This window comes from Pongo abelii, chromosome 7, assembly GCF_028885655.2.
Source record: "Pongo abelii isolate AG06213 chromosome 7, NHGRI_mPonAbe1-v2.0_pri, whole genome shotgun sequence".
NCBI lineage: Eukaryota > Metazoa > Chordata > Mammalia > Primates > Hominidae > Pongo > Pongo abelii.
In genome coordinates, this window is record NC_071992.2 from 136504460 (window position 1) to 136526491 (window position 22032).

General features: G+C 36.0%; 1 protein-coding gene across 2 annotated transcripts in view; it reads left to right on the forward strand.

Annotated features, from left to right (window-relative positions):
• The window catches only part of COL14A1 (collagen type XIV alpha 1 chain), a 240948-nt gene that overhangs the window by 134147 nt on the left and 84769 nt on the right, over positions 1 to 22032 (forward strand). For both annotated transcript variants that reach the window (XM_024251441.3, XM_024251440.3), the window contains exons 24-32: positions 1176 to 1322; positions 5127 to 5183; positions 8331 to 8470; positions 16454 to 16577; positions 16778 to 16921; positions 18318 to 18482; positions 19094 to 19132; positions 19298 to 19436; positions 21712 to 21854. In XM_024251441.3, the coding sequence (XP_024107209.3) occupies positions 1176 to 1322; positions 5127 to 5183; positions 8331 to 8470; positions 16454 to 16577; positions 16778 to 16921; positions 18318 to 18482; positions 19094 to 19132; positions 19298 to 19436; positions 21712 to 21854 (1098 nt within the window). The remainder of the gene's footprint in view (positions 1 to 1175; positions 1323 to 5126; positions 5184 to 8330; positions 8471 to 16453; positions 16578 to 16777; positions 16922 to 18317; positions 18483 to 19093; positions 19133 to 19297; positions 19437 to 21711; positions 21855 to 22032) is intronic.

A 22032-nucleotide genomic window follows, 5' to 3' on the forward strand; every position in this document is an offset into this window, starting at 1 on the left:
TGCCATGTGAATTGGCTGTGTATGACATATCTCCTTGGTAGATAAAAAAAGAACCAGAAATTGAGAGACTGAACTCTACAGCATATATGGCCCTATGCTATGTAAGCACCATGTCCTTTTTCCTCAATTAAAGGATTTTCAGAGTGGATGCAGGGAATTTGGAGAGGCCTCTCTGAACTCTCTGGGAATGTCTTTTGCTATTGAAGGAAACCACTAGTGTCAGTTAAAAGTCAAGGCTGAGAGGGAGATACTGGGCAGGGTGAGGACTCCTTGGTGGTCCCAGTGCTGCTGCAAGCTCTTGCCTGCAGTTGTGGCAGCTTTGAAGACAACCTGGACCCATGGACCAGGGCTTCTGAGACCCATACCTGTATCTTTAGACCACTGCCTAGAAGGGTGGTCTGTTGGGTGGTAATAAGTTATATGAGGCCAAAAGGAAGTATCTGTTTATGTTATATAACATTGGACTGTGTTCAGAAAATCATATTGAATAAAAGGGAGTTCAGATTTAAAAAAAATAGGCCAGGCATGGTATCTCATGCCTGTAATCCCAGCACTTTCAGAGGCCGAGGCAGGTGGATCATCTAAGGTCAGGAATTCAAGACCAGCCTGGCCAACATGGTGAAACTGCATCTCTACTAAAAATACACAAATTAGCCAGGCATGGTGGTGCATGCCTGTAGTTCCAGTTACTCAGGAGGCTGAGGCAGGAGCATTTCTTGAACCCAGCAGCGGAGGTTGCAATGAGCTGAGATCGCGCCATTGCACTCCAGCCTGGACGACAGAGTGGGACTCCACCTCAGAAAAAAAAAAAAAAAAGATTAAAAAAATAAATAAATGCCCTCACATCTGCACCTGTCCAAAAGATCAGTTAGGATGTGTGCATATAATGACATGCATTAATAGTTCTCCATTAAGTACAGAGTTGATTTCAGAAGTCTTTTAATAGTAAACTTCATTGTTGGACATATAAAATGTGATTTTCCATAGAAAAATACCAGTGAATATATTAACTCTTTGGAAAAAGATAACAATACTTCAAAAAAATATAACTCATTCTGGAGTTATCTGATGTGGGCTACACATGTGAAGTATTTTAGAAGCAAATCATCTGCCAATGGCTGTGTTTCAAAAATTTCATATGCGTATGTTTTTGTTTTGTTTTGTTTTTATTATAGATAGGCAAAAGCAAGAATCCACTGTGGGTGGAGGGACAACCAGGCATTGTTTCTATGGACTTCAGCCTGATTCTGAATATAAAATCAGTGTTTATACAAAGCTCCAGGAGATTGAAGGACCTAGTGTGAGCATAATGGAAAAAACACGTAAGTCATGTGTGTTCTCTCCTGATCCCTCTCCCCATGAACAAACGGAATTTTAGGCATCCTGTTTCCTTATCCCATTTAGAAAAATATTAGCTATTGCTGTTCAGGAATATACGTAATACAAGTTTTGTTCCTCTTACTCAACCCCAGAATTCATTGCATATGGCCCACTGATGTCATCAATATGGGTTTTTTATTTCCATTCTCCATATATGTTTCACAAGAGACTAGAAGGCCACACGATAGTAAAGCAATTGAGACAATGACTTACATTGTGATCCAGATCCATAAGGAACATTTGTGGCATGTGGAGTGTGAAATGCAGTTTGAGCACTTGGCTCTGACATTAAAACAATGGCATATTACCACAGCCATGAGGATGGGAAGGGAGCCAAGATGTTCCAACTGGATGACCCTAGAGTTACTGCTTGCCTAAGAAGCTCTTGCACTTTTTCCAAGCTTACTGCAGATGTGATGCACTAAAGGAAAAGGCAAAGTATAAAATTAAAACAAAGCTCTTTTTACATGTTCCAAAGAGCAAGGAGAGTGTCAACTTCCTGAAATGGCTTCTAGTCGAAGATTCTTGACCCTGGCTCCACAAACATTAAAATGGTTTGAAATGCAGTGAATTCTGGGGGACATTTGTGTGCTTAACTCAGTATCTTGAATTTAAACTTGAAATTCTGGGACGATTTGTGTCTGAATAGGTACGTGTTGGGCAATGGGCTTTCTTGGTGACCCTCTATCATGTACATGGCATTTAGAAGGGATTACTACCTGTGTATAGCTCTTCCAGCCTCTCTGGCACTTGCAGAGGGAAATCATGCACATGTAACCTTCAAAAAGGAGGATAAAAGTGTAATAAATTAAATCATCTTCTTTTATGTAATACAAAGACTTTATTTCACAACACTTAAATATGCAGTATTTCATATTCCACATGTATTTTTGAGGTATAATTTATATAACATAAAATTTAAGTACCATTTTAAGTGTGCGGTTCAATAATTTTTAGTACATGTAATGAGTTATATTACGATCCCTACAATCCAATTTCAGGACATTTCCATCAACCCAAAGAACCTTTCCTGCTATTTGCAGTCAATCTCCTTTCCCACCCTGAGCCTCAGACAATCTACTTTCTTTTATTATACATTTGCCTTTTCTGGACATTTCACATAAGTGGAAATATACCATATGTAGTCTTTTGCATCTGGCATCTTTCACTTAGCATATGTTTTTGTGGTTTATCCATGTTGTAGATTGTGTCGGTAGTTTGTTTCTTTTTATTGCTGATTAGAATTCCATTTTATGGATTGTAAATCATATAGTTTTGAAGTTAATAGAAACCTGGTAGTACATAAGACTTAGAGTCAAATGGTTTGTTTGTGGTCTTGTTCTGCTCCTTTCTTGCATTATGGCTTTAGGCAATTCAGCATCTCTGAGCTTTTCACTCATCAATAAAATTAAATACCTACTCTCTTGCTTCAAGTGGTGGCAGTAAACAAACAATAAAAGAATACTCATTGAAGAGCTTTTCAACCTGTATGTCATCGAGGAAGTACTTTTTGTCATTACCACTATTACCTTCTTAAAAGTCATAAACTAAAGGCTAGATCTCACTATCAGGCATGTTTTCTCTGGCCATACTTTTTTAAGTTTTAAGGTAGTTTTTGAAAAGTCAGAATATCTTGCAACACTAAGTATCTATCTTCATGGTGCCAATCTGCTGGAACCAACTAAATGCTGTGTGTTTAGAGAGTGCATGTGCGCTTAAGTTTGCTACCACACCTTGTTTACGCTAAGTTCTTTGCGCTTATTCATTGCTCACCTGACCCCTAGAGACATTTGTGTTTAGGACCCCTGATCTACTTTAGCTTCTCCTATCCTTGACCCCGCACTGGTTAACTACTAACCTAGGGTTAAATCCAATTTGGATAGCTCTGTTTCATGTAAATGTTTTCCTTATGTTGGAGGCATCTGTCTTCTTGTAGCTTCCACCCATTGGTTCTGGTTCAACCTTCTGAAGCAATGCAGGTAAAGACTATTCCCTCTTTATGTGACAGCCCCTCACATCCTTGAAGATGGGGACAATCTGTATGCCACATATAGAATACAAACATGTGTCCCCAGTTCATTGTGGTTCTTCTTACCCAAGAGATTCTTTAGCCAGATGTTCTGCCCAATCATATTAATCTGGCTGCCATACTCTCTTACTGATTTCATTCTTGATTTATTGACCAGACTTAGGAGATGCCTTGATTTTCCATATTAAAGAAGATGCACAATTTTAAGATGACTGACTACTTCCACAAATTTTAAAATTTAAAAAATGGCTTTAGAAACATTTTGTGGGGCTTTTAAGAAAGTTTTGCAATCCTAGTTACAAACGAATTTCTCATTTTTTAAATTTTGAGAGTTTTTAGCTTCAAAAATTGCCTTTAAAAATAACAGTGATATATGTCCATAATAGTAAAACAGAAATGTATAAAGTGCATTGTCAACCTCCCTCTTCCCTTGTTCTTCCTTTTCAGAACTATTTCCTTTTCACACACACATATATATACATATTTATGAAAAATAAAAAGCACATATATAAAATATAAAAGGTATATATATATGTGTGTGTGTGTATGTGTGTAAGTTTTATTTTTCACAAATGAGATTATGCCATAGTATTCTGTGACTTGTTTATTTCACAAAATAATCATCTTCAATATTTTTTCATTTAGTAATATATAATTACCTCATTCTTTTAATGTTGAATCATTTTATTTAAATTATTTTATTTTATTTTATTGGATCTTAAAGTTGGAAGAGACCTTACAACTCACCTCTTAGCCTTCCTGACAATGAAGAAACTAAACTCCCCTTTATAAAATTCTTGGCAAATAGTCAGTCTGCCTGAGCTCAAATCCTTCTAGCTATTTGGTGCTTAGTATCGCCTGAGGCTAGACATCCCCTCTGTGAATGGCTATGAATAGTGGAGGGTTTTCCTGAGTATTAAACTGGGATAACAAGAAGAATTTTCTTAGTTTTTCTTAAATCTTTGGTGTCAAATAAGAATTAGAAATGAATACATAATAACATCGTATTTTATGTTTACCTAATGACACCAAAACTTCCTGGTGCTTTGCCACATGAACTGGAATGAGACTTGATAATCACTACTCTGATCTAACTGTCCCCAGATCCTTTAACCAAGTCACACCTCTGCAGAGTATGTGGACTTCTCATCCCACATAATCCAGGTTGAAAAGATCCAAACGCACTTTAGCCTGCCAATGTTTACATTTGGTCCTCAAAACCAAAAGACATTTCCAGACGCAGTCTGAGCAGAGCAGAATGAATCAGAGTCCACTGGTGACCAATATCCTGGGGGATGCAGGATGGAAAGGGAAAAGTGCTATTGAGCAAGGATTGATGGTCAATCCTTAGGCAGAATGGAAATGAAGTTTATTGTGTGTGTGAAAGCAACAGCAGACAAACTTTCAAATGGGTTGGCAGGATTCCTGCCTTAAGTCAACATTAGAACCACTTTGTAGTTGACAGTTTGGTTTCATTGACTCCTGCTGGGTAAACTGAATGGTGGCAAAATGGCATTTCAAGCCTTCAGTCTGAGGATGAGACGATGGATGGAGTCAGTTTTCACAGGCTGTGGCTGATTTATAGTACTCATTAAATTCTCAGAGAAGACAGTTGTCAAAATCATTGACTCCCCTGAATATTTATTACTCCATGACCTTCTTCTCTTTGCCACAGATGAGATGGCGAACTGATGTCCTTTCTTCCTTTCCTTTACAGATTCACTTCCTACACAACCACCAACTTTTCCTCCAACCATTCCACCAGCAAAAGAAGGTAAAAGAATAATAGAATAATGATCTGATTCTAGGTTTAGGATTTGTGTTGGTTTTGTTTGCCTGTTCATTTAAAACCAGGGTATTAATAAAGTATATTTATTGTGCTACCTAATTTTCTCCTTAATACAAATGCTTATCAACCATGATGGGCTTGAATGATACCCATTTAATATCAATTCTGCACACAAAGAGTGGATTTACTAACAGAATTGCTTAATACTAATTTTTTTGAAATATCAGAGCAGTTAACATTCATTAAGGAAGCATAGTTACACAATTTGTAAGTGAAAATCCAGTTTGTAGTTCCTCAGATACAGTAATAGTTTCCCAGCCTACCTCTGAAGTGTCTCTTTCAGTTGTTTTTTTCTTTCCTCATCACGACACTTCCACATCACCTTTTACTTAAGCTATTAAGGTAACTTTAAAAAGGCCCTCAACAAAGTAGTGATCATTATTTTTTTAATTTCAATAATGAACATTTATTAATCCTGCTATTTATTCTCAAGGCTCTTATGGTAGGCATGGGAAATACAATAATAATACATGATTACTGCTCTCTGCTTATTTTTAGTATTAAAGAGAAATAGGGGCTTGCCTAGATAAATACCAGTCAAGTTTATGAGTTACAAAATAGCAGTTGTATTATGGTAGCCCAGAAGTGGTAATGGTTAATGCTGCTGCAGATTAATGATTCATAAGGAAGAGGCATTTGATCTACATTTTGAAGAATGAGTTTGAGAGACAGGTATTGGGATGAATAGCACTCGGTGTCAAGAGTGATCCAACTGCTTAATGGATTTAGTGAACCATAAATGATTTAGTGTGGCACAAAAAAGAAAAGAATGAGGATAGAGTTATGGAATGGTTAATGTGACAAAATTAGGAATTTGGGCTTTATCCTGTGGGAAATAGCACGTTGTGAGAATTTGTAAGAAGGAAGGGCGATCTGATGAAATCTATGTTTAAGAATGATAACTTTGGCGAAATAGGGAGGATGGACTGGAAGAATGAGAGGAGAAAGTAGAACACGCTAGAAGGTTGTATTGGAAGAGCTCTTCCATTCACAATGTATCTTAAAGTGCCTGTTACATACCAGGGAAACAATAAAAAATAAGTTGTTCGGAGCTTAAAGCCAGTAGATTCAAATGCTGCAGAGAGTAGAAGACACAAAGAAACAGAGGCAATTAAGAACTCTAATAAAGCTCAACATTCATCCTAGGATGGCATGCAAAGTCTTCACAAATCAATCTGCTTTGCAGTATTATTTCCCAGAATACATTATATAATAGCAAAATTGTACAACTCAGGGTTCCCCATACATGTCTTACGCTGTCCTGCATCTTTGAATGCTATTCACTCTACCTGGAATGCCAAATTCTTTCTTCTTCCAGCTTCATATCTAGCCTTCTTTAGTCTCAACATCTATGGTTATTCTCACTATTGGAACTGGAAACAGAATCCTAATTGATAAATTTACTAATTAGGCACTTCTGATGCAGCTATTACAGAATGCTCTGAGGTCAGAGTATTTTTATTTATAGCTGAGTATGGATATTATTCCGTAAACATTCATGAATGCTTATAGAAGACTTATGTGATCTGGAAGGGTCTGTGGGGTTAAGGATTGACAAAGTAGAAACATTGGTTCTGAGATTTTCATCGTGATGGTTTTAGATGGTGCTTTTGCAACTTGAAAGCACTGTGTATTTTAGGCTTTGTTTGTCCTGGGTATATTTAATTTAAAAGCCAATAAATTTGTATTATTAAACTAATACTAAGTATTTATTAAACAAACATTAAAACATAGAAAAAACTTAAAAGAAGAACATTAAAAACACAGCTTTCTACCCCAGAGGTAATTCCTTCATGCATGTTGATATATTTTCTTTCTTTGATTTACTAACTAAATTTTTCATTTTGAGTGTATTTTTTAATAGAAGTTGCTCTCATTTTGAAAGTGAAACCTAATTTTCATTTTTATCTTTCTGTGGAAACAGAGGACCTGTTTATAAACTCATAATTAGCAGATCTTGTTATTCCTTTCAGCTTTAAGTTCAAAACACAAATTTGTAAAATTTTATAAATTGCAGAACTCAACCTTATCAGATCCGTACTGCCCCTAGAGTATTAGCTCACTTGGAGATGGTTTATTTTATATTACAAATAGCTTTAAGGGAATGAAGTTGTACTTACTAAAATAAAAACTAAGTGAGGTTTTTCTTAAAGAAAAGAGAAAGGCACATTATGTCATAGAATATTTATGTGCAATTGGCCTAAGATTAAAAGATTCAGATTATTGAAGAGCAAATTGTTTGCTTCATCATAAAAGAGATTCAACTGCAATGATCAGCCCTAATGAAGAGGAGGAGAGGCATAGATAATCTGAAACAGCACATGATACCAAAAAAGAACTTTAAAAAAATGTTCTCAGTAGAGTAGGTTTGATTGGTGTAGTTTGCTTCGTTTAATTCTTTTTGCTTGTTTGATTGCTTTGTTGATATCTATAATACCTACTGATAATACTTTCCCTTGGCTAGCATTAGTGTACATTTCTTGACGTATATCAGTGGGCAATAGAAGGACAGAGACAAAAAATTTTTAACCAAGATTAGAATTTGTTTGCTTAGGGCCTCAGCCCAAGTGAATATCAAATTATAATTAGATTAATCTGGTTCCATTTTATCACATGCTTTTCTGCTGAAATTGAATCTCTCTGACATTAACTTACTAATACAATAAGAAAAGGACAGGGTGCACAGAGTGATAGTATGTCCTTTTTTCCAATCAGTTGGCACTAGACAGTGTTTGCTGATACTTCGATCTCTGAATCCCTGTAGTCCCATCTTTTCCTTGTCCTTCATTTTCGTTCTTTTGGGCTGCGGTTGGTGGACAGTTTTTTCTTTCTCTATTTCCACATGGATAATAGAAGCTTCTTAGTCATGAATAAGAACCTTGAGTATAAAAGAGTAATTACAGCAAAGAAGCATAGTGAGCAGGAGTTTGGAATATGAACATTAAGAAGTTTATATCTTTCCTTTGAAAAAGAGCTTCACTTAGCAGAGGGCAACCATTATTTGTCTTATTGGTTTAATAACTACTAAATTTTCCCCTTATCTCTGACTCAAAATTCATTGTTGGTCTTCAGTATGTAAGGCGGCCAAGGCTGACCTGGTGTTTATGGTGGATGGATCCTGGAGCATTGGAGATGAAAATTTCAATAAGATCATCAGCTTTCTATACAGCACTGTTGGAGCCCTGAACAAGATTGGCACAGATGGAACCCAAGTAAGGCTAATAAATAACTAATTCATTCTATGTATTTAGAAATTATTTCTCCAGCTCTTATTACAGCTACTTGTCAGGGATTGTAGGTCAAGAACTATAATGATTGGGCTCAACCTTAAATGAAAGGATAGACAGGTATGTGTTTGGAAGCAGCTTGTTGATGCCTGGTGAAGCTCCAGAGGATGCTTATCCTTAAAAGGTGTTGAGTTTGGCAAACTAAAACAAGGTAGAAAGTCCATGTCCGGGGGTTCTTTTTACATACTAGGGTAGAATGTCTCCTTTAATGATACACACAATATTTTCCCTGCCCTTAAGCACTTTAAAATCTTGAAAGGAAAAGGTTAATTCACACCTTACTATAGATCATGTGCAACAGGAAACTAACTCATTCATTTAAAAAATATGTATCAAGGATTTATTATGGCCATGTACTATACTGTCATAATGAATGTCAATCAATGTCTCTAATTTTATGGGGCTCATATTCTTAAAAGTAAGGACAGAAGACATACCAGTCAGAATGGCTATTATTAAAAAGGCAAAAAACAACAGATGCTGGCAAGATTGTGGAGAAAAGGGAGCACCTATACATCGTCGGCAGAAATGTAAATTAATTCAGCCATTAGATAAAGCACTTTGACAGTTTCTTAAAGAACTTAAAACAGAATTCCCAAACCCAGAAATCCCACTGTTGGATATATACCCAAAGGAATATAAATCATTCTACTATAAAGACACATGCATGCACATGTATGTTCATTGCAGCACTATTCACAATAGCAGACATGATATCAACCTAAATGCCCATCAATAGTAGACTGGATAAAGAAAATGTGGTACATATACATCATGGAATATTATGTAACAATAAAAAAGAATGAGATCATGTCCTTTGCAGCAACATGGATGAAGCTAGAGGCCATTATCCTAAGCAAACTAATACATAAACAGAAAACCAAATACTGCATGTTCCTACTTATAAGTGGGAGCTGAACATCGAGTACATATAGACACAAAGAAGGGAAGAACAAACACCAGGGCCTACTTGTGGGTGGAGGGTAGGAGGATAGTGAGGATCGAAAAACTACCTGTTGGGTAACATGCTGAATATCTGGGTGATAAAATAATCTGTGCATCAAATCCCATGACTTGAAATTTATCTTTCTAACAAACCTGCACATGTACCCCTAAACCTAAAAGAAAAGTTAAAAAAAACAAGAGAAAAAGGACAGAGACAGATATAAACAGGCAAGCAAATAGATTCACAAGGTAGGGATGTAAGCTATGAAAACAGAGTGATGTGATTTAAAGATGTCAGGGGATTACTCTAAATTGTGTGTGACAGTTATTTTAAATTGTATGGTCAGCAAAGACCTCTTTGAGGAGGTGCCTTTTGAATTGAGATGTGAATGATGCAGACTTGAAGATCTGAGGATAGAATTTCCAGACAGAGAAAATGATAAGTACAGAGGACCCAAGAGGAGAATGAGTTTTGAAACTTCATACACCAAAACTTGTTGCTAGAATATAGTAGGTGAGAGTGTGAGGATAGAACAAGTGGAAGAAGCAGGCAAAAACCAGATCATCTTGAGTCTTGTGCACCATCAAAGGAGTTGAGTATCATCATAAATGCAACTGGAAGTCACTGGAAGCTTTTAAGGAGAGCCAAGATCTCATATGTTTCAGAAAAAAAGATTACCCCAACTGCTTTGTGGCATGTGAATTACTAATAAGGATAAGAGTGGAAGCAGATAGACCAGTCAGGAAGATGCTCTCATGGTCCAGCAGAGTGATCATGGTGGCCTGGACTAGGGTGGTAGCAGTGAGGTACACTTAAACAAATGGATTTGGTGTATATTGTGAAGGAATGGCTAAGTAAATGTGGGCACAAGAAGTACCATAAGAGGATAATGGATACTTTGCAGAAACCATATAAGACAAAAGAGATTAGGGTCCTATTTTTAGCCTCCTTAAACAAAGTACTATCAGCCAAGAATTCTGAATCCAGCAAAACTAAGTTTTATAAATGGAGGAAAAATAAAGTCATTTTCAGGCAAACAAATGGTGAGAGAATTTGTCACTACCAGACCAGCCCTATAAGAAATGCTAAAAGAAGTTCTAAATTTGGAAACAAAAGGTTGATATACATCAGAATATAACGTCTTGAAAGCATAAAACTCATAGGGCCTATAAAACAACAACACAATGAAGAAAACAAAGTACTTAGGTAACAACATGGTGACTGGAACCTTACCTCACATCTCAATATTAATGTTGAATGTAAATAGCCTAAGTGCTCCACTTAAAAGACGCAGATTAGAATAATGGATACAAAATCACAAACCAAATATGGGCTGTCTTTAAGAGACTCACCTAACATGTAAGGATTTGTATAAACTCAAAGTAAAGGGGTAAAAGAAGATATTCCATGCAAATGGAAACCCAAAGCAAGCAGGAGTAGCAATTCTTATGTCAGATAAAACAGACTTTAAAGCAACAATAGTAAAAAAAAAAAAAAAAGACAAAGAAAGTCATTATATAATGATAAAAGGATTGATCCAACAAGAAGATATTACAATCCTACATATATATGCACTTAACTCTGGAGCTCCTAGATTCAGAAAACAATTACTACTAGACCTAAGAAGTAAGACAACACAATAATAGTGGGGAACTTTAACACTCCACTAGCAGCACTAGACAGATAATCAAGACAGAGAGTCAACAAAGAAACAATGGACTGAAACTACACTCTAGAACAAATGGACCTAACGTGTATTTACAGAACATTCTATACAAGAACTGCAGAATATACATTCTTCACATCAGCATATGGAACATTTTCCAAGCTAGACCATGATAGGCCACAAAACAAGTCTCAATAAATTTTTAAAAATCAAAGTCATATCAGGCATCTTCTCAGACCACAATGGAATAAAACTAGAAATCAACTCCAAAAGGAATCCTCAAAAGTATACAGATACATGGAAATTAAACAATTTGCTCCTGAATGATTTTTGGGTTAATAATAAAATCAAGAAGAAAATTTAAAAATTATTTGGAATGAAAGATAATACTTACACAAGTTGTCAAAACCTCTGACATACAGTAAAAGCAGTTCTAAGAGGAAAATTTGTAGCACTCAATGCCTACATCAAAAAGTCTGAAAAAGCACAAATTGGCAACCTAATGTCACACCTCAAGGAACTAGTGAAATAAGAACAAACCAAACCCAAAGCTAGCAGAAGAAAAGAAATAACAAAAATCAGAGCAGAACTAAATAAAATGGAAACAAAAAGCAATAAAAAAGATCAATGAAACAAAAAATTGGTTCTTTGAAAAGATAAACAAAATTGATAGACCATTAGCTGGATTAACCAAGAAAAATGAGAGAAGGTTCAAATAGTCTCATTTTCTCAATTAGAAATGAAAATAGAGACATTACAACCAACATCACAGAAATGCAAAAGATTATTCAAGACTATTATGAACACCTCTGTACATAGAAACTACAAAATCTGAAGGAAATGGATAAATTCCTGGAAACAACAACCCTCCTAGATTAAATCAAGAATAAGCCCTGAGCAGACCAATAACAAACAGTGAGATTGCATCAGTAATTTAAAAAAAAAAATTCCAAAAAAAAAAAAAGGCCCAGGGCCAGATGGATTCACAGATGAATACTACCAGACATTCAAAGAAGAATTGGTACCAATTCTATGGAAACTATTATGTTGGTGCAAACCACAATTACTTTTGCACCAACCTAATATTCTAAAAGATTAGAAGGGGAATTCTCCCTAAATCATTCTGTGAAACCAGTATTACCTGATACAAAAACCAGTAGTGGACATAATGAAAAAGAAAATTACATGCCAACATCCCTGGTGAACATAGACACAAAAATAATCAACAAAATACTAGCCAAACAAATCCAACAACACATCAAGAAGATAATATGCTGTGATCAAGTGGATGTCATCCCAGGGACACAGAGAGGGTTTAACATACACAAGTCAATAAATGTGATACATCACATAAACAGAATTAATAACAAAAACCATATGTTCATCTCATAGATGCAGAAAGCATTCAATAAAATCCAGCATCCCTTTATGATAAATACTTTCAACAGACTAGGAATAGAAGGGACATACCTCAAAATAATAAACGCTGTATATAACAACCTCACAGCCAAAATCATACTGAATGGAAAAAAGTTAACAGCATTCCTTCTGAGAACTGGAACAAGACAAAGATACTCATTTTCACCGCTTCTATTCAAGATAGTACTGGTAGTCCTAGCCAGAGCAATAAGGCAAGAGAAAATAATAAAGAGCATCCAAACTGGAAAAGAAGAAGTTAAAATATTACTGTGTGCCAATGATATGATCATATACCTAGAGAACTTAAAGATTTCTCCAAAAGACTCCTGGATTTGATAAACAAATTCAGTAAACTCTTAGGTTACAAATCAATGTATACAAATCAGTAGCACTGTTATACACCAACGATCAATTCTCAGATAAGAGATAAGGCCTGAGGATCAAATCAAGAACACAATCGCTTTTACAATAGCTGCAAAAAAAAACAACAAAAGACATACCTAGGAATATATTATACTTAACTAAAGAGATGGAAATTCTCTTCAACAAGAATCACAAAACACTGCTAAGAGAAATCAGAGATGACACAAACAAATGGAAGCATCCCATGCTCATAGATTGAAAGAATTCTTATGAAAATGACCATACTTCCCAAAGCAATCTACAGATTCAATGCAATTCCTATAAAAATACCAACATCGTTTTTCACGGAATTAGAAAAAACAATCCTGAAATTCATATGGAACCCAAAAAGAGCCCAAATAGCCAAAGCACTCCTAAACAAAAAGAAAAAAATCTGGAGGCATCACATTACCTGACTTCAAAGTATACTGCAAGGCCATAGTTACCAAAACAGCATGGTACTGATATAAAAGTAAGCACATAAACTAATGGAACAGAAGAGAGAACCCAGAAATAAAGTCAAATACATACAACCAACTGATCTTGGACAAAACATTCAAAAACATAAATTGGGGAAATGACACCCTATTTAATAAATGGCACTGGGAAAACTGGATAGCCACATCATGTAGAATGAAACTGGATCCCTACCTCTCACCTTATAGAAAAATCAACTCAAGATGGATCAAAGCCTTAAATATAAGACCTGAAATGATAAAAATTCTAGGAGATAACCTGGGAAAAACTCTTCTGGACATTGGCCTAGGCAAGGAATTTATGACTAAGACTCCAAAAGCAAATTCAACAAAAACAAAAATCAAAAATAAATAAATGGTACTTAATTAAACTAAAAACCTTCTGAACAGCTAAAGAAATAATCATCAGAGTAAACAAAACCCAAGAATGGGAGAAAATATTTGCAAACTATGCATCTGACAAAGAACTAATATCCAGAATCTATAAGAAACTCACACAAATCAGCAAGAAAAAAACAAATATCTCATCAAAAAATGGGAAAATGGCATGAATAAACATTTCTCAAAAGAAGATATAGAAATGGCCCACAAACATATGAAAAAATGCTTAACATCACTAATCATCATGGAAATGCAGATTAAAACCACAATGAGTTACCTCCTCACCCCTGTAAGAATGGCCATGATTATAAGTCAAAAAACAATAGGTGTTGGTGTGGATGTGGTGAAAAGGGAATATTTATACACTGCTGGTGGGCATGTAATTTAGTACAACCTCTATGGAAAACAGTATGAAGATTTCTTAAAGAACTAAAAGTAGATTTACCTTTGGTTCCAGCAATCCCAGTACTGGCTATCTACCCAAAGGAAAAGAAGTCATTATGTCAAAAGACACCAGTAAACATATGTCTATTTTAGCACAATTCACAAATGCAAAGATATAGAACCAACTTCAGTGCCTGTCATCCAACCAGTAGATAAAGAAAATATTATATATATATATATTTTACACAAACACATACCATGGAATACTACTCAGCCATAAAAAAGAACAAAGTAATGTACTTTGCAGCAGCTTGAATGGAGGCCATTATTCTAAGTGAAGTAATTCAGGAATGGAAAATCAAATACCGTATGTTCTCACTTTTAAGCGAGAGCTAAACTGTAGCTACACAAAGGAACACAGGGTGGTATAATGGACTTGGAGACTCAGAGTGGGGAGGGTGGAAGGTGGGTGAAGGATAAAAAAACTACATACTGGATAGAATGTACACTACTTGGGTGATGATGGGTGCACTACAATCTCAAACCTCACCACTATACAATTCAACCATGTAACCAAATACCCTTGTACCCCAAAAGTATTGTAAATAAAAATAGGTTCCCCACCCTGTGTCCAAGTGTTCTCATTGTTCAATTCCCACCTATGAGTAAGAACATGCGGTGTTTGGTTTTCTGTCCTTGGGATAGTTTGCTCAGAATGCTGGTTTCCAGTTTCATCCATGTCACTACAAAGGACATGAATGCATCCTTTTTTATGGCTGCATGGTGGGGGTAAGTGGGAGGGATAGCATTAGGAGATATACCTAATGTAAATGACGAGTTAATGGGTGCAGCACACCAACATGGCACATGTATACATATGTAACAAACCTGCACATTGTGCACATGTGCCCTAAAACTTAAAGTATAATAATAAAAAAAGAAAATAAAAATAGGTTATTAAAAAAGAGGAGAATAGATAACATGCTGAGGCATGTCAGAAAGAAGGAAGTTTCCTTTGAATTGCAGGAGACTTTATAAAAATGGTGACATGTCCAGTAGACTGATAAACTGGTAGCAGCTTAAGGACCATTTAAACAAAGAAAGCACTCGAAAGATGCTATCTTTACTTATTACATCATAATTCTGAAAAACAAATAAAAAACAATTAAAAATGATCCACAAGTTCCACAGGAATAAAAGCAAGTTGTAAGAACTGAAGCCAGAAAGCTTTGTATAGTAGTGGTTAAGAACATACATTTTGACATAGAATAGACCTAACTTCAACTGTTGACTCTGCCAGTGACCACTCTTGTGATGTGCAAGTAACTTGTCTTTTGCAGCTCAGTTTCCTCAAGTGTAAAGTGAGTAGAATAGTAGTAAATACTTCACAGGTTTGCTTCATAAGGAAATCTTTGTAAAGAGTCTAACTCTGATTCTCGGACATTTGTCAAGTTACCAAGCTTAGGCTGCCATTTTTAAACTGTCAAATGAGGTGCCAAAAATCCTACAAGCTTGAAAGATTTCTTAAAAACTACTTTCTGAAAGTATTTAGAGACACATGCACTCCTGTGTTCATTGCAGCACTATTCACAGTAACAAACATGGAATGTCCATCAATGGTGGACTGCATAAAGAAAATGTGGTGAACATACAGCAAGAAATACTATGCAGCCATGAAAAAAGAACAAAATCATGTTCTTTGCAGCAACACAGGTGCCTCTGGAAGCCATTATCTAGTGCAAATTAACACAGAAACAGGAAACCAAATACTGCATGCTCTCACTTAGAAGTGGGAGCTAAACATCGAGTACACATGGACATAAAGACGGGAACAATAGACACTAGGGAAAGATGGGAACAATAGACACTAGGGGCTACTAGTAGGGGGAGAATAGAAGGAGGCTGAAGGTTGAAAAGCTACCTATTGGGTACTATGCTCACTACCTGGGGGACAGAATCATTTGTACCCCACATCTCAGTGACATGCCATTTACCCATGTAACAAACCTACACAATGTACCCTCTGAGTCTAAAATAAAATTTTTAAAAAAGAAAAGATGTATTTAATTTGTCTTCAAATTTGGTATGTAACTTGTATGAAAGAAATTTTAATCCAAGGAGATTTTGTAATGAGATAATGAAGAAATTAAAACTACAGGTGATATTGTGCTGTTGCTCTCTGACCCAGTGGAGGTCTACATATGTGTAAAAATGAATACACCTTCTCTCTCCAGGTTGCAATGGTTCAGTTCACTGATGACCCCAGAACAGAATTTAAACTAAATGCTTACAAAACCAAAGAGACTCTTCTTGATGCAATTAAGCACATTTCATACAAAGGAGGAAATACAAAAACAGGTATGACCAAAAGAAGCCCAGCTAAGGCTCAAAGTAATTCATTATTAGTAACTACTGAAATGACCTTTTGTTTTAAGGCATAGTAATTTTTTTAAAGATTTTTTTTTCATTAATTTAAGAACTTTGTTCCCACCCTTTCCTCTCCAGAAAAACAAAAATGGGAGGGAGTGAAATCAAACTGTTGCCTTTCTTTGTTTCAGGAAAAGCAATTAAGTATGTTCGAGATACCTTGTTCACTGCAGAGTCAGGTACAAGAAGGGGCATCCCAAAGGTTATTGTGGTTATAACTGATGGAAGATCACAAGATGATGTGAACAAAATCTCCAGGGAGATGCAATTAGATGGTAAGATATATAAACAATAGTGGCTACCAAATGTGATGTTAGAATTGTTATTTTCTAAATACAAATTTATAGGCTATATCAGCATTACTTAAATGTTTTAAAATATTTCTTCATATTAACTAGACAGTGTAATTTTTAAAATACTTTCTGGTATACAAATCTGTAATTGTACTGTTTTGTTAGAGAAAACAGGTTATTTTCTCTAACACTTTTGTTACATACAGGATGCCCTTTATACAGAACTGTAGCAATTAAGTACTGTAAGAAAAGGACCAGGAAAGAACCTTATTACAGAAACTCCTCAGCCTCTTAATCATACCCAAATGCCCATCAATGATAGACTGGATAAAGAAAATGTGGACATATAAACCATGGAATACCATGCAGCCATAAGAAAGAATGAGTTCATGTCCTTTGCAGGGAAATGGATAAAGCTGGAAACCATCATCCTCAGCAAACTAACGCAGGAACAGAAAACCAATCACTGCATGTTCTCACTCATAAGTGGGAGTTGAACAATGAGAACACATGGACACAGGGAGGGGAACATCACACACTGGGGCCTGTTGGGGAGTGGGGGGCAACGGAGGGAGAGCATTAGGACAAATACCTAATGCATGCAGGGCCTAAAACCTAGATGACAGGTTGATAGGGACAGTAAACCACCATGGCACATGTAACAAACCTGCATGTTCAGCACATGTATCCCAGAATTTAAAGTAAAATTTTTTAAAAAAGAAAAAATATTGATTGAATGTATATATATATACATTCAATCAATCAATCAATCTATCTATCTATCTATCTATCTATCTATCTATATATATACATGGACCAGGGAAGGAACCTTATTACAGAAATTCCTCAGCCTCTTAATCTGTAAAATACAGATTCTCACAGGACTGCTGTGAAGATTAAATTACATAAGTTATGGCAAATAGTAGTTCTATTTACTTGCCAAGCATTGAATGGTGACCCACCTTAGGTTGCTAGGCCTATTAATGTCTCAGTTTCTACTCCTGAAACAAAAACTGAGATAAGCTCAGTGTCTCTGTTTCAAGTATATTTCACACCATAAATGTTAAAGTAACTTTTAAAAATATGCAACCATAGAGATATTACTCAAATGCAAACTATTTCGTCTCAGGCACAATTTGGGGCCTTGGTCTTCTTGGGTTTCTTTAAAATGGAAAATCTCTTTAGGGGATGATGGAATGATTATCACATAATGAAATATATACATGCAGAACTCCGATGAACTATAAAGAATGAATTATCCACCCCCATGGGCCTTCCTAAATAAACATATTTTAAACAGTTGGATGTGTCTTATATTACATTATTTGTGTTTTGTACAATTTAAAGTAATCAGAAATCTGTTCTCTGTCTGCCACAGGCTATAGCATTTTTGCAATTGGTGTGGCCGATGCAGATTACTCAGAGTTGGTTAGCATTGGCAGTAAGCCCAGCGCACGCCATGTCTTCTTTGTGGATGACTTTGATGCCTTTAAGAAAATCGAAGATGAGTTAATTACTTTTGTCTGCGAAACTGCATCAGCAAGTCAGTTCTTTGGAATTTGTACTTACTCATGTTGCTTAACGGCTGAAATATTTGACACTGGTTAAATAATGAGTCCCATCTTGATCTGAGAAAAGAATATTGACTTCCAGTGCTGCTTGTTATATAGACATTAAGTTTTATGGCTTTGAGCATGTGGAAGTAAACCTCCCCTCATCTGTTTAGAGTTTAGAATGATAAAAACCTTCCCCAATCAGATGACAGTCTATGTTTAAAAGCAACTGTGCTTAAACAGATGTAGTAAATAATTTTCAATGTATTAAGAATGTATTAAGATGTAAAATGTATTAAGACTTCTCATCTGGGCAACATATTACAAGGGAGATGTGTCCCAATACATGCTCTCAGGTGATAACCCCTGATTTTAATGAACCCAGGAGGGAAGGAAGCTGTGGTCCTTTAGTTGTAATAAGGGACCTTAGCGCATTTCAATCTTTATGAAACCACAGAAAACCATAGTCACATTTGATTTGTATTCTCTTCACAATCAACTTCTGGAAAGATTGTATTAGTTTCCTGTTCTCAGGACAGGGAAAGAGTATGTTTGTGAAATATCCGAATTAGAGTTTTATTTTGTTTGTTTGGTTTTCCAGCCTGTCCAATGGTACACAAGGATGGCATTGATCTTGCAGGTATGCATTATCACAATCTTTTCAAACACAAAATATATTACATGCCTCTCATTTGGGGATGGGTTTTCTGTTTTTGTTTTTAAATCCTTAATAGAAAAATATTAAAATTTAAAATTCTAAAGTGCCGTATTCCTTGTTTATTCTTTTTCTACTTTCTTTTTTTAGGATTTAAGATGATGGAAATGTTTGGTTTGGTTGAAAAAGATTTTTCATCAGTGGAAGGGGTTTCTATGGAGCCTGGTACCTTCAATGTGTTTCCATGTTACCAACTCCATAAAGATGCCCTTGTTTCCCAGCCAACCAGGTATGTTTCTGTTGCAAGATTTTAAAGTCAATCGTATGTTTATTACATCTCACTGTGAAAATGATGTCAACTTGAAATATGGTGTAATAGTCCCTGGTAGGATTTTCCACAATGTTTAGAGTAGGAGATATTTACATTTCTTTGTTTAAAAACACCAGACTCACACATAATGCAGGTTGAACTTTAACATCTGCTGATCTGAGACAACATATAAAAATGATTGCTGGATGCTGTGGCTCATTCCTGTAATCCTAACACTTTGGGAGGCCAAGGTAGGAGGATCACTTGAGGCCAAAAGTTTGAGAGCAGCCTGGGCAACAAAATAAGAGTCTCTACAAAAACATAAAAATAAAAAAATTAACTGGGCATTGTAGTGTGCACCTGTAGTCCCAGCTACTCTGGAGACTGAGGTGGGAGGATTGCTTGATCTCAGGAGGTTGAAGCTGCAGTGTGCCACGATCATGCCACTGCACCTCAGCCTTGGTGAAAGAGCAAGACCCTGTCTTTAAAAAAAAAAAAAGTTGATACTTATATAGCACTACTACCAGCCATCTTTCTAAATGCGTATGTACACTAACTCACTCAAACCTCCAGACACCTCTATGAAAGTAGATACTCTTTTTATCTAAATTTTACAGATAATTAATCAGAAACACAAAGAAGCTAAATGACTTGAGTGAGCTCACATAGTTAAATGGCAATGTTGAAATTTATATCCAGCAATCAAGCTCCAGTGCCCAGACCCTGAACCATTTCATGATAGTGCTATATGGTTCAAATGGCTTTTATCTTTGAGACAGTCACAACAGCAACTCTAGAAAGTTGAAGAGTAGTAATCAGGTTTATATAAAAATTGCATTACTTAGCTACTTTATACGTTTGCCTCATTCTTGTTTTTATCTCTGGATCTCCAGCAAATTGGATGGTGTCTGTCCACATTGAGGGCAGATCTGCCCCACCTAGCTCACTCAGACTCACACGCTAATCTCCTCTGGAAACACCCTCACAGATATACTCCAAAATAATGCCTTACCAGGTTTCTAGATATTCCTTAATCCGGTCAAGTTGAAACCTAAAATTTACCATCACAGGACCTTTGTCAGTTTATTTGCTGATGTATCTTAAATGTCTGTTACAATGTCTGGCATATAGTTGGCACTCAAAAAATACTTATTGAATGGACAAATGAATTAATGAATATATAAATAAATGAATATTTATTTTTATCTATGCAAACCAAACTTTCATTTTCAAATGCATGCTAAACTTGCACATTTATTTATTCAATTAATAACTATTATGGGGTTCCTACTATATGTAAAGGGTTGTATTTTTTTGCTTGGAGGAAGATTTAAAAAGTAAATGAGCAAAAGTAACGTTAGTTGTTAGAAAGAGAGACAAGATGATATTTTAGGTTGGGCTCTTCAGGAAGCAGATTTTCCGGCAGAGATTAGCATGTGGGAAGTTGATGAGGGTGTTCCCTCGTGGAAGGGAACAGCAGGACACAGGACAAGCCAAGAGGGAGAAGTCAAGCTGTGAAGAATCTCAGTAAAAGCCTCCAACCACCCAGAGGAGTTCTGAAAATGGTATGGCCCCTCAGAGCTGTCTCCCATTGGGTTCAGGGGTTCAGGTCCTTATACTTCCTCAATGACCAGTCATTGAAAAGAGGTTTCCTAGTAAGGTGGCATGACCTTGGGAGAGGCATCCTTTTTCAGCCAGACAATTTCTGAAGGGGGATTGGTGTCTGAAACCTGTCTGCAGACAACCCTCCCAGGACCAGGAGTAATGTACCCTTAATTTTGGAAGGTGGATCTGGATGGTGCAACACAGATGGGAATGCAATTGACTACAATATGTAGTAGAAAGTGATAATGTCGTAAGTTATGTTTTACAAAAGGATAATAGATCAACATTGCTTATTATATGAAAACCTTTGACACTACTAAAATGTTCAGTGAGAGGTGACTGATTAGGTAAGTGATAAAATAGCCAAACAAGAGAAGATTGTGCAGCCATGAAATATCATGCTCTTAAAAATATTTAAGGAAGTGGAAAATGACTATTAAATGGTGCTAAGAAAGGGACACAATGATATAAATTGGACAAATGCACACATTCTTTACTAAATTAGATCAACAGTGATCTAGTTGGTGTTAATGGTGGTCTTTTCTGTTTTTCCAAATCTTGTGTAATGAAAATGTATTTGCTTTATAATCAAAGGAGTAACTTTTTTGAGGAAGGATACAATGAAACATGGTTTTCTTTCTATGTTCAGGTACTTGCACCCAGAAGGATTGCCCTCCGACTACACAATCAGCTTTCTATTCCGGATTCTTCCTGACACTCCACAGGAGCCATTTGCTCTTTGGGAGATTTTAAATAAAAATTCTGACCCATTGGTTGGGGTTATTTTAGACAGTAAGTATATTTATTGAGATCACATTCACATATACATGCATGAGTAATGTATGTGGCATGCCATTTTGTCTGTTTGTGTATATTACAGAGTAACTCACTAATCTTATGTGCTGTGTAAATACTAAACAATGAATTATATAGCAGTTGATTTATCCATTTATTCTCTCATTCTTTCAAC